The sequence below is a fragment of the Heterodontus francisci genome, chromosome 9, assembly GCF_036365525.1.
Source record: "Heterodontus francisci isolate sHetFra1 chromosome 9, sHetFra1.hap1, whole genome shotgun sequence".
Lineage (NCBI taxonomy): Eukaryota > Metazoa > Chordata > Chondrichthyes > Heterodontiformes > Heterodontidae > Heterodontus > Heterodontus francisci.
The window spans coordinates 58,635,851-58,655,268 of NC_090379.1; the positions used below are offsets into that span (position 1 = coordinate 58,635,851).

Consider the following 19,418-nt stretch of genomic DNA (forward strand, 5'->3'; position numbering starts at 1 on the left):
TTGACTTCAGTTTTCTTTTGCTTAAAGAATTAGAATGCAGGAACAAGAAGTTAACGCATTGAAAGCTGCATTGGCAGACAGTACAGAAGCAGCTGCCAGCAAGATGACTGAAATTCAGGTAACCCAAATTCATTATGGCAGAATTAGTGAGCTTCTAATTTTGACTTCTAAATTATATTTTGAATCAAGAAACTAGAAAGAGGGACAGAACAAAATCCCTTCACCTTTGTTCTTCCCTGTTCTCATCGGAACTGACGTTGACCTGGTGTCTGAGACACTGGTGGTGGCCTTACAACTGGCATGCAGTTATGTGAGACCAGCTAAGCATGACCTTTCCTCCTTTAGGGCGTATCTGAACATTATTCTAATTTTGGTGAGGCTGAGATTGGGAACTTCTAAGAAGGAAATTTTAATGCAAACCTATATCACATATCTAACACAGTTAATGGTGCTTCAATGTACTGCATCACTGCATTGACATCATTCTTTGCGCTGCTTTCTTTTTTTTAAAAAAAATCTCTGCCTGGTTTCTTTTTAATGTTGGATGATCTCGAATCTATATAAACTTGTTTATTCATAACTGGATATTTTACAATCAAGATTTCATACTTGCCCTTTTTATCAAGCTTGTCATAGAATATGATTCATCAAACAAAACTTTGTTTTGGCTATCTTTTACATAGTGTAAATTTTAGTGTCTTGTGGAAATGCTTCATACTAATTTAAAACTGTTTGAAGGTTGTAAATAGTAAAAGAATTACAGTACAATTTTAGCTAGCTTTTTTTATTTTGTTTGCTGATATTTACATATCTGTTCCCGTTATAGTTCAGGCATCATACTTTTCAGTTAACACTGTTTGCCCTTCTCTTGTGTATGTGAAGGAGTGCTGTTGTGGAAACTGTTGGTCACACTCTGACTATTTTTTTTCCAGGTATATCATTTATATATTCTTCCTGAATAATTCCAGATACATTTGAGCTTAGACATTGCCATGTTTACCGCCTAAAGTACTTGGTCACTTTGTACATGCATTCTATCCTACTTGCTTCAAGACCTTAACCTCAAAATATTGTAATGGTCCTTGCTAGCTCTTGTGAAAATTTTTGATATATTTCACTAGGATTTTTGTGTAGCTTTGGTTTTGAATTTTCTTTTGGTTTTAATAGGGTGTTCTGCAAGAAAATAATGAATTGAAATTGCAGATTCGCCAGTTACGTTTTGAAATCTCTAAGCATGTAAGTATTTGATCAGTATCTTTTGGAATTCTGATGTGCTCAGTGATAAATGTCATCAAGTTAAGAACATATGAGGGAGGTCTTCTGGCTCAACCTCACATAGAAATCTCTTTTGTCTTTTACCCCTGCCCCAACTCCACTGTATTATGAACAAACTTTTTCCTTTTGATCAGCATGTGCCTATTCTCACTTGTCCTCCTGCAGTCATGGATCAGCTTGCGATATTGCTATCAATTTACCAGTACTATTCAGGTTTATCATCTTTTCTCCCCCTTCCCCCATAACCTACTCCACTGGGTTGACTGATGAGCCTTGTGGGTCTTCTCTGTGCTACCTCCTGGGGCTTCAACGTTTTCCTTAAACCTCATTGGCCAGACTGAATGCAGTAATCTGATCAGACCATGCTGCAGTTACTATTCAGTTTGTGTGGCGGTCTCTGACTTGTACTCTGCCGATTAGCAGAGTGCAAAGCTACATTGTTTTTTTTACCGTTCCACAGTCATTAGAGTCTTGTCGCTTCTATAGGATTCTTCTCTAATAAATTCAGCACCATTCACTAAGTGTACATACTTTGCATTATTTTATTTAGAGATACAGCACTGAAACAGGCCCTTCAGCCCACCAAGTCTGTGCCGACCATCAACCATCCATTTATACTAATCCTACATTAATCCCATTACCCTCTCTCATCCCCACCTTCCCTCAATTCCCCTACCACCTACCTATACTAGGGGCAATTTATAATGGCCAATTTACCTATCAACCTGCTGGTCTTTGGCTGTGGGAGGAAACTGGAGCACCGGGCGAAAACCCACGCGGTCACAGGGAGAACTTGTAAACTCCGCACAGGCAGTACCCAGAATCGAACCCAGGTCGACGGAGCTGTGAGGTTGCTGTGCTAGCCACTGTGCCAGCCACTGTGCCGCCGCATTCTTTTGGTGTAATACCGATCTGCGAGTTTTATCTGGTGAAAATTTACCTACTTGCATTATTTTAGTCGTCCTTTCTGGGACCTGTAATTTTTGTCTTTTTTTGATCTTGAATCTGCAGTTTTCAATATTTCTCATTTAATTTTGTAAAATCATGAAATGATTATAATAACATACAATATAGGATTTTTTAAACCAATAGCAGATTTGCAAGTGTTCCTTTTTAGTGCACTTTTTTATTAAAAAAAAAGGAAAGTATATCCAGAGGCAAGGTACTATATATCTTTACCATTAACCTTGCTGGGATCAGGTAGTTCTGTAAGGAACTGTATGCATTTACTCTTTAGTTCATGATTCATCAGGTTCTTTCTTCCTCCTCCTTTGGTCTTTTTGGCCATTATTGCTGTGAAGGCAAAATCTGGGGAAAATGAGTTGTGTGGGAAATTCTCAACTTCTCCATCCTGATGTAGAGACTTTATCAAAAGTTTGGTTATGAAAAGGTTCTCAATGCCTCAGCCTGTTGGATAAGCACAAGAAGAACAAATAGGTTTCCACTTCAGTGTGTCTGAACTGAAGTATCAGTAACGGAAGATATAGCTACAGACTGCTTCTCTGAACATTTTATTCTTATCATGTGGATCATGGTTGCAACTGGAGCAAGCTCAACATATATTTTGGCTGCCCTCTGTTGTAGCCAAATGTTTCTTCAATATGTAGTACTTTGAAGAATTGCCTGGACTGACTGAAGAATAAATTATCCCAAAATAATAAAGTAATTTCAAGTGTTCAATAACGCTTCAAGGTTTTCAGGGCAGAATGTCCCAAGTATGTCTTAAAACAATGGTGCTAATTTTTTAAATAGATTCTTACAAATATTTTTTTCGTGCTTGCTTGCTCTATTAAGGCATTGATTCCTTACTTGGGCATAGTGCTTGTTCATATCTAACCCAAATAACCATTCTTAATATGTGAGACTAGGTAGAGAGTATCATCATGGAAGTCCTCCCAGAGGAACCCAATCCTAGCTTTCCCTGATTTTCCCCCACGTGTACATTTCAGCAGGAATTGCTCTAATCAAAAGCAAAAACTATGGGCTGAAAACTTTGCCAAAATTGATCTGTATTGATGCCTTAGATAATGCTGTCTCAAAATCTCATCCAAACTATTTATATTTTGCTCTATATGTAACAATATTTTTCATTTGCTGTTGAATTGATCACTACACCACATGATCACCTGGTAAATTATGTTCTAAATTTCTTTCTGCCTGTCATTGTATGAAGACTATTACAGTAAAGCACTTGGTAGAATCCAATTTTAAGATAATTGGTTTTATGTTTGTCTAGGTTGATTCTGTATCCGTGGTGGCAGAACTGCAGGCAACGTAAGTATATTTTAAAAAAAAATTAAGGAAACCTTTTAAAGATGGTTGTTTGCTGACAGCACAACCACTAGGTGGTGCAGTATTGGCACATGCGCAAATGCAGCCTCATTGACTGAAACGTCAGTCTGCGATGTCTCTGGGATCTTCCAGCAAAAAAGATGGTGCTGCAAAATTTGACACAACGAATTAAACCCAAACCCCCTCGATGGTTACGATCGCTGCCTCCATCCCACTCTCAACAGTACCCTACTGCCTCCTGGGCACATCTGTTTGCTTTCCACTCACTGCCTCCTCCCCTCGGCTGCTCGCTGTGCGTCTCGCCACTTTGGCCACTCAGTCCCCACGCCGCCCGGAGAAGCAGTGGGGGAGGGAAGCGGTGAGGCTAGGAGCAAGCGCCCAAGGGGTGAGGCGGGGGGGTGGCGGGGAGCAGAGCCAGGGGCCAACACAGTAAGGAGCGGCGAGTAATCAGGAATGGAAAATTGAAAGTGGCGATTGTGGTGGGGAGGGAGCGGGATACTGTTCAGGGAATGGAGGCGGTGATTGCGGCTATGGAGGGTGAGGACATCATTGTATAGTGTCAGTGCACGCTTGCACACTTTCATACTGACAAGCTGGCTAGTGGTCGCACACACTGATGACGCCTGCAATCGCTCTGCGCACGCTCTGCGTTGTCAGGTGTCACTCCGTTTAAAGATACATGGTTACCAACAGTTCTATCTGTTGCTACAGTCTTGTTGAGAAGGATCAGAAGATCAAAAAATTTCAAGACCAGTTGGAAAAAGAGCTGCTTAAATTGGAAAATAGTGAACAAAGCTTTCAGGTATTTAAATTTTTCCTTTTGATTTACATATACCATGTTGCATTATTTATTTGCTTAATGTCTAGTGCTGTACTTGGGCCATGGTGTGATTAACATGCCATTTGATAGGTTTTTTATGTTTTACTGTGGCTCATTTTATTGCCATTTGTACAATACTGTATATTTTGTTATTACATAAAGGAGTTGCAAGAAGAACGTGACTTGCTCAAGAAACAAGTGGAAAATTTCCAGCTTCAAACTGCAGAGCAGGTAATTAGTTAATTATGAAAATGAAATTTGCTTTCTTATTTTTAGTGCCAATTTTTGATAAATTCGTAGAGGCTTTGTAATAGGGTAAGTTAGGTCCTTTAGCCCTCTCTCAGCTTGTACCCTCTGTCCTTGTGACTTTCTCCTCCCTCAGTTTCACCATTAGTGGTGGACCTTTGGTCATCACGCCTCTAAATTTTGTAATTCTCTCTGGACCTTTCCATCACGACCCATCAAAAGTCACCTTGGAGCTTATCTTTGACCATCAGTCGCTTCTATTTGCAGTCATGTTCTCTAATTTCAGTGTTCATTCTGATGGGCTTTGGGGATGTTTTGCTATTTTAGAATGCTGTAAGTGTAGATTGCTGCTACTGGATCAGTATCCTATGGAATTAAGCATCTATTCAAATTGTCTTTTATGAAGAAGCTGACAGAACATGCAGCATTTACTTAGCATCCACTGTTTTTTTTGTTTCACGGGATGTGGGCATCGCTGGCAAGGCCAGCATTTGTTGCCCATTCCAAACTGCCCTTAAAGGTGGTGGTGAGCTGCCTTCTTGAACCACTGAAGTCCATCCAGTGCGGGTATGCCCACAGTGCTGGTAGGGAGGGAGTTCCAGTGTTTTGATTCAGTGAAGGGACGGCAATCTATTTCCAAATCAGGATGGTGTGGCTTGGAGGGGAGCTTGCAGATGGTGGTGTTCCCATGCATCTGCTGCCCATCTCCTCCTAGGTAGAAGAGGTCACTGGTGGTGTCGACAGCAGTGTGGTGAGTTGTTGCAGTGCATCTTGTATATGGTACACATTGCTGCCACTGTGCCATCAGTGGTGCAGGGAGTGAATGTTGAAGGTGGTGGATGGGTGCTTTGTCCAGGATGGTGTTGAGCTACTTGAATGTTGTTGGAGCTGCACTCATCCAGCCAAGTGGAGAGTATTCCATCACACTCCTGACTTGTTCCTTGTAGATAGGGAACAGGCTTTGCAGAGTCAGGAGGTGGGTTACTTGTCACAATTCCCAGCCTCTGACCTGCCCTTGTAGCCACAGTATTTATGTGGCTGGTCTTGTTCAGTTTCCAGTCAGCGGTGATCCCCAGGATGTTAGTGGGAGATTCAGCGATTGTAATGCCATTGAAGGTCGCGGGAAGCTGGCTAGGTTCTCTCTTGTTTGAGATGGTCATTGCCTGACATATGTGTGGCACAAATGTTACTTGCCATTTATCAGCCCAAGCCTGGATATTGTCCTGGTCTTGCTGCATATGGACACAAACTGCTCAGTATCTGAGGAGTTGCAAATGGTACTGAATACTGTGCAATTATCAGCAAACATCCTCGCTTCTGACCTTGTGATGGAGGAAAGTAGTACCCAGCAAACTACATATCTAGATGCACTTTATTATGTAGGAAATGATTCCTGAACTATCTCTTGAATGAAGTCTGTGCATCTTTTTAAAAAGAATCTAATTTGGAATCAGAGTAATCAATTTTCTTAGTCACTTGCTGTGTTCTAGATCCTTGTCCTATTCTTTGCCCCGCTCCAGAAATTAACTACTTCATACTTTTTGTTTTAAAAAGCGATCCTTTGTGCAGTATTTATTATTGCCAATATCAAGTCTTGCATATGCAGTGAAATCAGCATAAACTAGACTTACTGGCCCAGGACTTGGTGGGAAACAAAAACTGCATGTAAACAGCACACACTGATTTAATGAGCAAATCAGTCAGCAACATGTAGAGAGGAAGAGATTCACAATTCATGGGGTGTCTCGACCTTGCTATAAATTTCTGGCTGAATTGCACCACTGCACCTTCGGCTTTGCAAAAACAGCATCTCACCTTTAACCTCCTTGTGATTTTCATGAAGTTGCTGCATTTATGTGTTAATTGCCCCTTAAATGTGCCAGAGTTAAGTCTCTAGTCGTTAACAGCTTAAACACCCTTTTACTGACCTCTGTTTGTAATCAACCTGTCTTGCTTTTTTTCTTAAAGCAATGAAGTGTGGAGTCTGATTGCTTCAGGTAGTGGAGATTTTAAATGTCAAGGGCAGGAGTAGGCCACTCGGCCCTTCGAGTCTGCTCCACCATTCAATAAGTTCATGGCTGAACTGATCACTCCACATTTCCACCTTCCCCTCTTAACGTTCCACCCTCTTGCTTATCAAGAATCTATCTATCTTTGCCTTAAAAATATTCAAAGACTCTACTTCCACTGCCTTTTGAGGAAGAGAATTCCCAAGACTCATGACCCTCAAACAAAAAATTTCTCCTCCTCTCCAGTCTTAAGTGGGCAACCCCTTATTTTTAAACAGTGACCCCTGGTTCTAGATTCTCCCACAAAGAGAAACACCCTTTCCACATCCACCCAAGAGCCCTCAGGATCTTGTAGTCATAGAGTTTTACAACACAGAAATAGGCCCTTCGGCCCAACGCGCCTGCACCGACCATCAAGCACCCATCCAAAACTAATCCCACTTCCCCACTCTTGGCCCGTAGCCTTGTATGTTGTGGCGTTTCAAGTGCTCATCTAAATACTGCTTAAATGTCGTGAGTGTTCCTGCCTCTACCACCCCTTCAGGCAGTGTGTTCCAGATTCCAACCACCCTCTGGGTGAAAATCTTTTTCCTCCACTCCCCTCTAAACCTCCTGCCTCTTGCCTTAAATCTATGACCCCCAGTTATTGACCTCCCCGCTAAGAGAAAAAGTTTCTTCCTATCTATCCTATCAATGCCCCTCATAATTTTGTATCCCTCAATCCCTCAGCCTTCTCTGCTCCAAGGAAAACAACCCCAGCCTATCCAGTCTGTCTTCATAACTGAAATGCTCCAGCCCAGGCAACATCCTGGTGAATCTCCTCTGCACCTTCTCCACTGCAATCACATCCTTCCTATAGTGTGGTGACCAGAACTGTACACTGTACTCCAGCTGCGGCCTAATCAGCGTTTTATACAGCTCTGTCATAACTTCCCTGCTCTCCTTTTTATGTTTCAATCAAGTCGCCTGTTACTCTTCTAAATTCCAGCTGATACAAGCCTCGCCTGTCCAATCTTTCCTCAAGACAGCCCGCCCATTCCAGGTATTAGTCTAGTAAACCTTCTCTGTACTGCCTCCAATGCATTTATATCCTTCCTTAAATAAGACCAGTACTGTACACAGTCCTCCAGATGTGGTGTCTCCCATGCCCTGTACAGCTGAGGCATAACCTTGCTACTTTTGTGTTCAATTGTCCATGTGATAAACGATAACATTTTATTAGTTTTCCTAATTACGTGATGTACCTGCATACTAACCTATTGTGATTCATGCACGAGGACACCCAGATCCTTCTGCATCTGAGCTCTCTAATCTCACCATTTAGATAATGTGCTTTTTTAAAATTCCTGCCAAAGTGGACAATTTCTCACTTTCCCACATTATACTCCATTTGCCAGCTCTTTGCACACTCAAACTATCTATATCCCTTTGTAGCCCCCTTATGTTCTCTTCACAAGTTACTTTCCTACCTATCTTTGTCATCAGCAAATTTAGCAACCGTACCTTCGGTCCCTTCATCCAGGTTATTTTTATGAATTGTAAAAAGTTGAGACCCCAGTACAGATCCCTGTAGCACACCACTCGTTACATCTTGCCAACCAGAAAATGACAAAAACTTTGTTTCCTGTTAGTAACCAATCTTCTATCAATGCCATATGTTACTCCCTACACCATGAGCTTTTATTTTCTGCAATAACCTTTGATGTGGCACCTTATCAAGTGCCTTTTGGAAATCTGGGTACAATACATCCACCAGTTCCCCAGCATATGTTCCTTCTTCAAAGAAGTTCAATCAATTGGTTAAACATGATTTCCCTTTCACAAAACCATGTTGACTTTGCCTGATTACCTTGAATTTTTCTAAATGCCCTGAGATAACATCTTTAATAGCTTCTAACAGTTTCCCTAAGACAGATGTTAAGTTAACTGGCCTGTAGTTTCTTGCTTTCTGTCTTACTTTTTTTTTCCTGTCTCTACCCCTCAATACAATCGTTTCCTTTCTTTTTGTACCTGATTTGACATGAAATTCACTCATTTTAATTCACCCTGCATCTCAGTCCCTACCCCTCTTTCTCAATCCTTTTAATCTCATTGGTTAAGGAGATGGATTGTTTGTCCTGGTGTTCACCAAGGTCCCAGATGTCCTCTTGCCCTCGATCAGTTCGCACTTCCAGCAACTGTGGGCAAAAATATTTAAAGCCTAACCATGCACCAATAAGTCTGTATGACAGGGCGTACTCCCAACAAAATCTGCACCACATAGGTAGTGTATTGTATACTTTAACATGGATGGTATCTTCAGTCATTTTTGAATACATTTTTCATCTTTGTTATTGCCCTAATCTAAGAAAAAGTGAAATTTTTCATTGGTATTCCTGAATTTTTAGAATTGGGATCTGTTTTATATATGTTCTTTTTAAAATAAAAAAAAATAGTAATAGCTGATTTCAATTACTTTTGTGATGCAGGATATAGCTTTGCATGTCATGTAGGTTAGTGTTGCTGTTTAACTTCTTGATGGGATTCTTTGAAAATCCGATGAATATATTTTGACCTTTTTTAGCATCATTCCTAGTTTTTGCTGGAATCTTGTAATATCAGAAATTTATTTTGGCTAGTAAAACATTTTGAGGATAACTATTTTCTGACCTAGACAGAATGTCCATATTATAAAAATAGTATTTAAAAATGTTTTCTGTATTTTGTGAATTTTTGCACCTTTTAGGTTTCCACTAAAACCAATCTGATAAAGGAATCTCAAATTATGTAAGTACACATCAAAATTGTTATGTTTTTAAAAAAAAAAATAATAATGTACAGGTTATCTGACCTTGATTTTACTTGCAGAATTGAAACAAAAGAACAAGAAATTAGTAACTTGAAGGCTACACTGACAGATAGTAGAGAAGAAGTTACTAGCTATGTAACACAATTGCAGGTAATCTGAGTACTGTTCACTCTGACTGCACTTTATAATATGTAAGTTATAATGCAGGTTGTATTTCTAAAACTAAATTTCCCTTTATTTATGATAAAGGATCTTCAGCATCAAAACGCAGGACTGAAATTTCAAATTGAGCAGTTGTATGATAAAACCAATGAGCAGGTAAGGTTTTAGACAGGATAATGAGCTTTATTAGCCTTCATTGTGCACATATTGTGTATCTTTGTGTTTGAAGTACTGAGATATTCATGAAAAGTTTATTTAAAAATATTGTTCATTAGAGCATGAGCATAGCTAGATTATTTGCAGGGTATGTTGCTTGTATCAAATATTCTGATATGAAAGTTACTGACTTGTTATTGTGGTGCATGCATGTCTTGTGCACACAACTTTGGGTTTTGATTTTAAATCACTTTTATTCCCTTGAAACAGGACTCTGCACTGCTCAAGAGTCAAGTACTGCTGAATGTGTAAGTGAGCCATAAGGCGCAATTTTATTTTTCTCTGTTCCATAAATTTTTATTTCCATAGATAACTTGGTATGATCAGATAATTGTTTTCAAGAGCCACCTACTCATCGGACACTGGCTTAGTTTATAATTCATGCATGTGCCAAGTGCTAGTAGATGAAGAATTGTGTCCTAATTAATTGTATTGTGTTATTACATTGCCTGGTCTTGTTAGCTGACAGGCTCCTTTCACAAATAGATAAATTCTTCACCTTGCCTCCGCACTTAATAGGTTAATTGAGGGAGCTGGTAGTACTCTACCGAAGTTGAAGGTAAAAATATGACCAACAATTCACATCCAGTACCAGTAGACTATCATTTGCAGAAGGGACATAATTCTATACTGACAGTTTAATTGCAATTATTTCTTTTTAGACTTGCAGAAAAAGACCAGGAGATTGATTCTTTGCACCAAGAAACTGAATCACTAAAGGCAGATGTTAACCAGCAAAGGAAGAAAAACAATGTAAGGATTTTTTTCTCTTTTTTGAGAAGCCTTGGGGTCAAGGCACCATTGTAAAGAATGCAATAGTGCCATGAAGTGATTTGAATAGGGGCTGCCAAGCCTGGGCTTTAAATGTTTCTACATTGTAGAAGGAAGGGAGATGAGTTACAAATTTGAAGTCCTACTGAAGTTTTTTTTTGCGTGGAAAAGTATGTGTTGCACGGAGGGCTTGGAATTTAGGGACTGGAATGTTTCCATAATGATGGAACAGATGAGCATTTTGTTCTATCCAAGAAACAAGCAAGACCCTTCCTCAATTAAGGGGAACAGTATTCAAACTGTAGATAGTAGGAATTATAGGGAGTTCTAGAATTGTCAACTCTCCCAGATTGGCCTGGAGTTTCCCAGAACTGAGGATTAATTGCTTAAGCACTGCTGCCAACAGCCTGGGAGAAAAGTACTTTGTGCCTGCGTGCCTCTCTAGCCTGGAGCTGCATTCTGTTTTGCTGTTGGTAAATAAAATCTAAATCCATCAATAGTTGCTCAACTTTCAGCTGCTGAGTGTCAAGCCTGTCCACACTGTCCAACTGTGTACTGACGGGGGTCACCTCCTTTTAAAATTTTGTGCTTGTGGGCTTAAAGGTTTGTACAACTTCATCCTAATTTTTCAATTTCAGGCATGATTTATGTCAATATGGTTGCTGCTTGGGACATATCCTTTCTTTAATTTTAACAGTATTATTGCAGACTTTACAGTTCTAACACCTAGCAAGAACTGTGTATATGTATTTATAAATGTATAGAACATAAAATATGGTTGACTTTTCTGCTCATTTTAACTCTCGTTGAACTGAGAAGAAGTAGGTTAGTTTAGAAGGTTATTGTCTTCGAATCAAACTGTCCTTGCTTTTTGTCCTGGGAATTGAGGCATCTATACCAATCATCACAATAAACCTGCTGGAATGAGTAACCAAACAGTGCTTTTGTTAGTAGGAGTAAGTAAAATTGACACTTAGCCTGTTCATAGCTACAAGCTGTTCTCTTTTTCAGATGCATATGCCAATCATCCACCAATTACTCATTCATTAGGTAGCAAATAGAGCTACAAAAACTGTCAAAGCAAGCATAAGGTGTGAGGCAGAAAACTGGAATTTCCAAAGCAATGTTTCTCAAATAACTGACCTGCTCTCACACTGATCTGTGCTGTATGTTTACTGTATCGAAGCAACAACTTGTATTTATATAGCACCTTAACTTAATAAAATGTCCCGAGGAGCTTCTCAGAAGTATTATAAAATAACATTTGACACTGAGCCACATCAGATATTGGGTCAGATGATAAAACCTTGGTCAGAGGGTAGGTTTTTAGGAGTATCTTAAAGGAGGAAAGTGAGATTAAAGGCAGAGAGATGTAGGGAGGGAATCCAGAGCTTGGGGCCTAGGCAAAGCTGCCTAGGGGAGCAGGTAAAATCGGGAATGCTCAAGAAACCAGAATTAGATGAGCGCCATATCTCCGGGTTGTGGTGTTGGAGGAGAATACAGCAAGGCAGGAGTGAGGCCCTGGAGGGATTTCAAAACCAGGATGGGAAATGTAAAATCAAGACATTACTTGACTGGGAGCCAATATAAGTCATCAAGCACAGGAGTGATGTGTAAATGGGACTTGGTATGAGTTAAGACATATGCAATAGAGCTTTGAATGACTTCAAGTTTATAGAGGGTAGAATGTGAGATACCAGTCAGTAGTGCATTGGAATTGTCAAGTCTAGAGGTAGCGAAGGCATGAATGAGGGTTTCAGCAGCAGCAGATGAGCAGCGACTGGCAAAGTCAGATGATATGGAGGTGGAAATGGTTGGTCTTAGAACAAATGTGGTTGAAGCGCATCTTGGGGTCAAATATGATACCAGGATTACGAAAGGTTGCCAGGGAGAGGGGTGGAGTCAGTAGCTAGGCAGTGGAGTTTGGAGTGGGGACCAAGAACACTGGTTTTAGTCTTCTCAAAATTAATTGAAGGACATCTCTGCTCATCCAGTACTGGATGTCAGATAAGCAGTCTAATAATTTAGCAACGGTGGAGGAATTGAGCCTTGGTTGTGAGCTAGAGCTGGGTGTCGTCAGCCTGCGTGTGAAAACGAATACTATACTTTCGGATGATGTTGCTGAGGGCTAGCGTGTGTATTAGAAATAGAAGGGCGATTCTTTGGAGACACCAGAGGCAATGGTGTGGGAGTAGGAAAAGAAGCCATTGCAAGTGATACTCTGGCTACCATTACATAGATAAAAATGGAACCAGGTGAGAGCAGTCCTACCCAGCTGGACTACAGTAGAGAGGCCTTGGAGGAGGATGTTGTGCTCAACTGTGTCGAAGGCCACAGGTTGTTCGAGGAGGAGGGATAATGACCTCCGTCACAGTTACACAAGATGTTATTTGTGACTTTGATCAGATTTGTTTTGATACTTTGGCAGGGGTGGAGACCTGATTGGAGGGATTCAAACATGGAGTTCTAGGAAAGAATTTAGGAGGGGACAACACACCAGGACCTTGGACACACAAGGACCTTGGAGCAACCGGGGAGGTTGGGGATGGGGTGCTAGTTTTCAAGGACGGTGGGGTCTAGGGTTGGTTTCTTGAAGAGTTGGGGGGTGGGTGGCTGGTGATGACAACAGATGTAACGGCGAGGGACAACACCTGAAGTGAGAACCATTAACAATATCCGCTAACAAGGGAACCAGATTGGTACGTGTTGCTAACTTCTCTTGAAGGTTTTAAATACTTTCATCATTAATCGATTATATTCTTTGCAAAAGATAAATATGCTTGTTGTTGAAACATAATGCTATTGGCACATTTTCATTCTGGTCTCAAACAGCAACTGGACTATATTTCCTGTGTTAGTCAGGAGAAAGTTGAGGAACAAAAAGTGAAAGGAAATGACAACTTCTGATCAAGAATTGCTGATGCATGTACATGGGCACTATAAATTGTATGTCCTTCAAGGATTTATCTTTTTTTCACCCCCCCCCCCCCCCCCCCACCCCACCTCTCCCATCAATACAAACACCACACCCCCTCCAGATGAATAGCAGAGTATTTTACATCTAGCTCAATTCAACAGACCCATCTGTTCCATGGCTGACCCCAAGGACTGTGTTCCTTCTAAGAGTAGACTAGACCCCTGAAGCCAGTAAATGTACAGGATCAACCAGGAATCTCCCCATCAACTTGGACAGTTGAAAAGCTTTGGAGGTGGAAGGAGATGGCCAGCTGTCTGAGCACTGATTGCTGAAACAAAGTTCTAAAATTTAGAAGTTTTCCATGTGGAGAGAGATATATGATAATGTGGGTGAGAAGAAATGACTTTTATTGAGTTTATTTTGAAACTGAACTGTGGAGCAGATAGGTTTTAAACAACTTTGTCACCTATCTCAAAACAATGATTTATTGTAAAAATGGCTGAGACCACAAGGTCGATGGGGGGGGCGGGGTAGAAAGAGGGTGAGCAACTTTAATTCAGAATGACTTAGAAAACCCTGTCCCCTCAAAATGATTTTTTTCTCCCATTTCAAATTCACTGATCTCATTGTGAAGGTTGCATGACAGTAGTATAATAAAGACCAACATTTCATAAGGTTTGTTGTAACCACAGACAATTTATAGAAGTGCCACTTTTTTGTGGAGTATTGCAGTTATGGTGCCCTCCTCCACCAAACGGAGTTTAATATGTTGGGTATAACTGCTCACCTCAATGAGTTAAACTTCTTTTCATGGTATTTAGAAAAGATGGCTATTATCTACACTAAAAGTATGTTCTGGTTTTGCAGATATGTACATTTTAATCACTTGACGTGTAAGTGCCAACTTAACTTTTTAGTAAGGCAAAAGGCTTTTCAATGTAATAGAAACAAAACAAATGGCTCTCTATATTGAATGAGCAAGGTACTGTATCTGCGTATGTCAAAGATAACTAGGAATTCAATAGTTAAAGGGGTTGATGCAATCTTTTGCAGACCAAACTTATAGTCCAGGTATTTTGTTGCTTCCCTGTTGCCAGGTTAAAGGACAGGTCACATAGACTGGAAAAAAAAATTTGCAAGGGAAGGGAGGACAACCAGTCATGGTGGTCTGTGGGAGAGTAAATATTGGTTAAAAAGCTCGACTGCTGTAAATTGAATTAAATTAGGAAAAATGTCTAGGAGCAGTACTTGCAGTTGGTAATCTCCAAGATTACTTTCCCAACCACGCACTAGAATAGAGAAGGACAAGACGATTGGAGCTAGTGCATGGCTAAAAGTGATATAAGGGTGAGGATTCCACTTTGGGCATTCGCTCCAGTTCTGGGACTGACGGAAGTTATTCTGCAAGGATGGGCTACATCTGAATGAGGATGAGACAAAACAGTTATTTATACAGCACCAAAACAGGCCCTTCGGCCCACTGAGTCCGTGCTGACCATCAACTACCTATTTATACCAATCCTACATTAATCCCATTTTCCCTCTTTCATCCCTACCTTCCTTCAATTCTCCTACCACCTACCTATACTAGGGGTAGTTTTTACAATGACCAATTTGCCTATCATGCCAAAGACTTGCAGGAGGAAACTTACGTGGTCACAGGGAGAACTTGCAAACTCTGCACAGGCAGTACCCAGAACCGAACCCGGGTCGCTGGAGCTGTGAGGCTGCAGTGCTAACGACTGTGCCACTGTGCCGCCCTTATGTTGGTGATAAGTTTCTTAAACTAGGAAGGAAAGGGGTGCTGGGAAAATGGAACCAATCAATCAGCTGTATCAGAAGGGATAAATAGATGAGGGTTACATTCATGCAGGAAAAAAAAATGGGTATGACGTAGAGGAACGAAGTAAAAACTGGCTAAATTATTAATAGAGCGAAGACTGATGTAATGGCAGAAGATAGCTTAGATTTTAAAAAATCAAATAAATGAAAAGCAAATGAAGAATAAAATGCAACATTTCAGTGTGAAAAGTGTATGAAATAAACTCAAGCAATCAGAGAGGTCTGGACAATAACATGAACAGAAACCTTAGTGCAAACTGGTCAAGAATAGAAACTAAATATATCCAGTGTTATGACCTCAAAGACCGTTAACTAAAGTAAGAGATGTGAACACTCCAGACTGATGAAACACGAAATCTTATTGTGTAATTCTTTAAAGACTTTTACTATGACTAACTAAAAATCCACATTAACTAAACCGTACGTAGTGCTAGCTAATATACTAAATTGGAGAAAGGTATTTCTCCATTAACCGATTAACACACTCAAACCCCACACTACATTTATACATTAGTGTTTTCCTCGAAAAGGTATCCTTGCAGTTTAAAAATCCCAAACTCCTCCCAGTTGCAATGGATATGATTTCCCGGTCCTTCAGACAACCAATGTCCTCTTTGCTCACTTCCCCTGAGCACATTTGACTGGTTTTCCATTAATGAGGCAATCTCTGGTGACCATTGGTCTTTTCTCCTCCACAAACCTCAACTTTTCGAACTGGTTTTAAATTGTAGCAACCTTTTGCTGTATTGGTGCTCTGAGAGCAGCTAGTGTTCTCTTTCTTTCTCATGGCTCTGCTTTCTGGTCTTCCTTTCTTCCTCTCAGCCTACCTCCAGAATTATAAAAGCCTGTTGACTTTATCCAGATCAAAAAGTCAATAGTCATTTGCCTTTTACAATTCAGAGACCTTGGGATGAATTTTGTTAGCGCGTGGGGGCTTATTTAAATGGAGGGGGCTGAGCAGCTGCCATCTGACGTGGAGTTGCAACGGCGCCACTGCACCAGTGCTGTTTTTAAAGGGCTTCAAGCCCTTCGGTGCCATTTAAATGTTTAAAGGGACAGGGAATGTGCAAAAATTGGACAAAATTTTATTGACATTTCCAATCCCCTGCTGCCGCCGAGTGGTTTTTCACTGCTTCCCCCACCATTCCTGCCCTGAAATTTTCTGCCCCCCCACACGCACACGCACAGTGTCTCGCATCGGAACTCCATATGGAGTCCCAAAAGTGCCTGAGTTACGGCTGATGGCTGTAAAATCGGTGTGGGATGGCTGCTGGGACAAGGTACGTTCATGTGCCTTTATCTTAGTTGACTGTAATATTTTAAATGAAGGTGGGGGGGGGGCCACACCGAGGCTTCTCCGCAACAGGGGGTCTTGGTGGGCCACTCAAGTATTTTATGGGCCCCCACCCAATGTCGAGGGGCTGGTAAAATTCAATCCCTTGAGTCTAGCCATAGCAAAACCACCTGGGCCTTCCGTTGTTTCCAGATGTTCATAATTGCAACTCTAAATTTGCATTTTAGAGCCTCTGGCTTATTGTTTACCATTTGAAAGTCGGAGAGTGAGACCCTTTTTTTTTTTTAAGTTGTCACAGCCTTTCACCCTGCTTTCAAAAACTTTGATCTGGGTTCCTTGTTTCCATGGTAACCAAGACCCCTCGCTTGTTTCTAGGCAGAATTGGTATGAGGTTACATGTCTCCCCTGAATATCCATTTTATGTGCATTAAAGATCAGTTTTTAAACCATAACTATGTTACAAAATCCAGCATTCATAACACCCAGTAAGAAAGTAGGTGGGGTCAATATTGGTTGTTACGACTGAGGCGGGATGAGTGCACTGTTAATTCAGTCCTCCTCCTCCACCGTTCACAATATATAAATAAATTTGTCCACTTACCGAAATAGTCAATTAGATAATCTATTTGTCTGCATAATGAAGCGCACCAACCAAGTTTCTTTAATATTAAACTATTATCTTTGTTATAAACTAAGTCTTAAACCAGTAATGAAGTAAATATGAACGTGAATTGAAATATTGAAGTCCCTTATTTTTGTATCCTCGCCCTCACACATATGCACATACATTCAAAAATCCATTAACCCAGAAAAAAGGGATTTTTGTTTGCAGCTGTAACCAAGAAATAGAAGGAATTTTAAAAAACCTAGACTGCATAGAAGATATGCAAGTCCTTTGTTTTGGCAGTGCCCCACGCTTGAATAATGGTTGCCAGTAGGAATCTTTACCAGGTGAGGTTGATGAACAGTCTGCTTGGGTAGGCGTTCAAAGACATTCAACTACACAAGGCTTCATAAGTCTTACAGCAGGTGTGCAGCAGCAGAAGTTTCAGTTCTCACATTTGATGCAAAGTCCTTTTAAAGATGCAAGGTTCCTGCAAATATTCAGGATGTCTTCAAAATACAGGAGGCAAAAGTATGACTTCATACAGGATTTTGCTTTTCAAGAGCAGGGATTTTTCAAAGAGATAACAGTGGTCTGGGTTTTCTTCTCCTGACAGGTCAATATGCAGATCTCCAACTGCCTCCTTTTTAGTCCAAAAACCAGCTGGCTTTTAACAGTTCAAAGTGAAACTAAACTTTTCCATGCAAGTCCCGTGATGATCATAAATTCTGTCATGTCACAACACAAAATAGCTCTTAAGTCAAACCCCCTGCTATGTTTACTTGAAATTGTATGCTTTCCTTTAAAAACTTGTTTATTGGTCAACCTTTTGTTGACCTTCCTTTTTTAAAAAAAAAAACCCCAAATGTTTAGCCTCTTCAGTTCAAAAATATAGATTCCAGATGAATCAGTGTCCACAATCCAAGTATAATTTCTTAAACCATATTTTACACAGAAAAACAGAAGTACTCATGTAACATGCTATAACAGAATCCACAGAACAGAGGATTTGAGGCAGACGAGGAAGGATGACAGTCAACCTGAATAGAGCGCAAAGACCAAATATGGCCTTTTAAATTAGCAGAAGTGTATTACTGACCTCCAAATTGCAGGAAGGAAATGGAAAAGAAAATCTACAGTTGATAAAGGAGTAGGAGTAAAATGAGAATTTTGAAGTTTTAACTATCCACATATTAGGACAGAGAGGAGGTAAATGGAGAAAAGAGTACCTAAAACATGTATAGGACTTCTTGCTCAAAGTATGTTAGACCTAGACGTCTGGATATGTTGCTGAAGCTGGTTATAAAAAATTAACTAGGTGCGCTAAATATGTGTGAGTACTTTGGGTATAATAGTTATATAAGATATTCAATACAATTTGAAAATTCAGTACAAAATCTAGAACCGTTTTAATGAAGATAATTATGGGAGCATACAAAACTAGATTTAAAAACTGGTTTCTGTGCGATGGGAAGCCATAGGATTCTGTTCCGGGCCACTTTTGTTCAATGTCACCTAACTTTTTTTTTCTCCTCTTTAAAAACAGTGTGCCTTTAAGACTGAGCACAGTGTGCCAGTACCTACAACTGTTTCCTAGGTCACAGCAGGAGTGAGAAGGTCACATGGTGTACTGTAACTTTTAACTCTGGATAAAGACTGGCTTCAACCAGTTTGAACTGGAGTCCAGCGAAGCATGCTCTTTAAAAAGCTGGCTATTTCTCTTAGCAGAAAAGCTACATTGAGTTACAGGCTGTTATTGCCTAAAGAGGGGGGCAAAACCTTGAAAAAAATCTCATTTGTCTTCAAGAGGGACTCTGTTTGCGTTTGCTGGAATTCCCAGTAAAGTTTCTACTGAAAAACTACCAATTTTAGAATCCAAATAGACCTGTGGCTATACTCCTTGTTAAAAGAACTGGCGCTTGCTGCCACTGAAGTGCTTTGAACGCCTATCCATTATAGACTGTCAAATTCGCCTGGAGACGTCAAGTGGTATCTGTTCCAATCTGGGACACCTGACCAACCACTAATGCAACTCACCAGGACTTCGAACCCAGCTACTACTTATTCCTAAGAAATACTATTTTTATAACCGGTTAACCGTTGATTTTTGAATGTGTGCGCATTGGGGTTAAGAGAAAATAATTTATCAAGTCTTTAGACATTTATCTTAAGGATTTAGTTT

The 19,418-nt window shown here is 40.3% G+C and overlaps 1 protein-coding gene across 8 annotated transcripts in view; it reads left to right on the top strand.

Moving 5' to 3' along the window:
* The window catches only part of ktn1 (kinectin 1), a 151,759-nt gene that overhangs the window by 113,489 nt on the left and 18,852 nt on the right, over positions 1-19,418 (top strand). For all 8 annotated transcript variants that reach the window (XM_068039192.1, XM_068039195.1, XM_068039197.1 and 5 more), the window contains 10 exons: positions 28-118; positions 1,168-1,236; positions 3,512-3,549; positions 4,279-4,369; positions 4,550-4,618; positions 9,368-9,408; positions 9,490-9,580; positions 9,680-9,748; positions 10,019-10,056; positions 10,471-10,561. In XM_068039192.1, the coding sequence (XP_067895293.1) occupies positions 28-118; positions 1,168-1,236; positions 3,512-3,549; positions 4,279-4,369; positions 4,550-4,618; positions 9,368-9,408; positions 9,490-9,580; positions 9,680-9,748; positions 10,019-10,056; positions 10,471-10,561 (688 nt within the window). The remainder of the gene's footprint in view (positions 1-27; positions 119-1,167; positions 1,237-3,511; positions 3,550-4,278; positions 4,370-4,549; positions 4,619-9,367; positions 9,409-9,489; positions 9,581-9,679; positions 9,749-10,018; positions 10,057-10,470; positions 10,562-19,418) is intronic.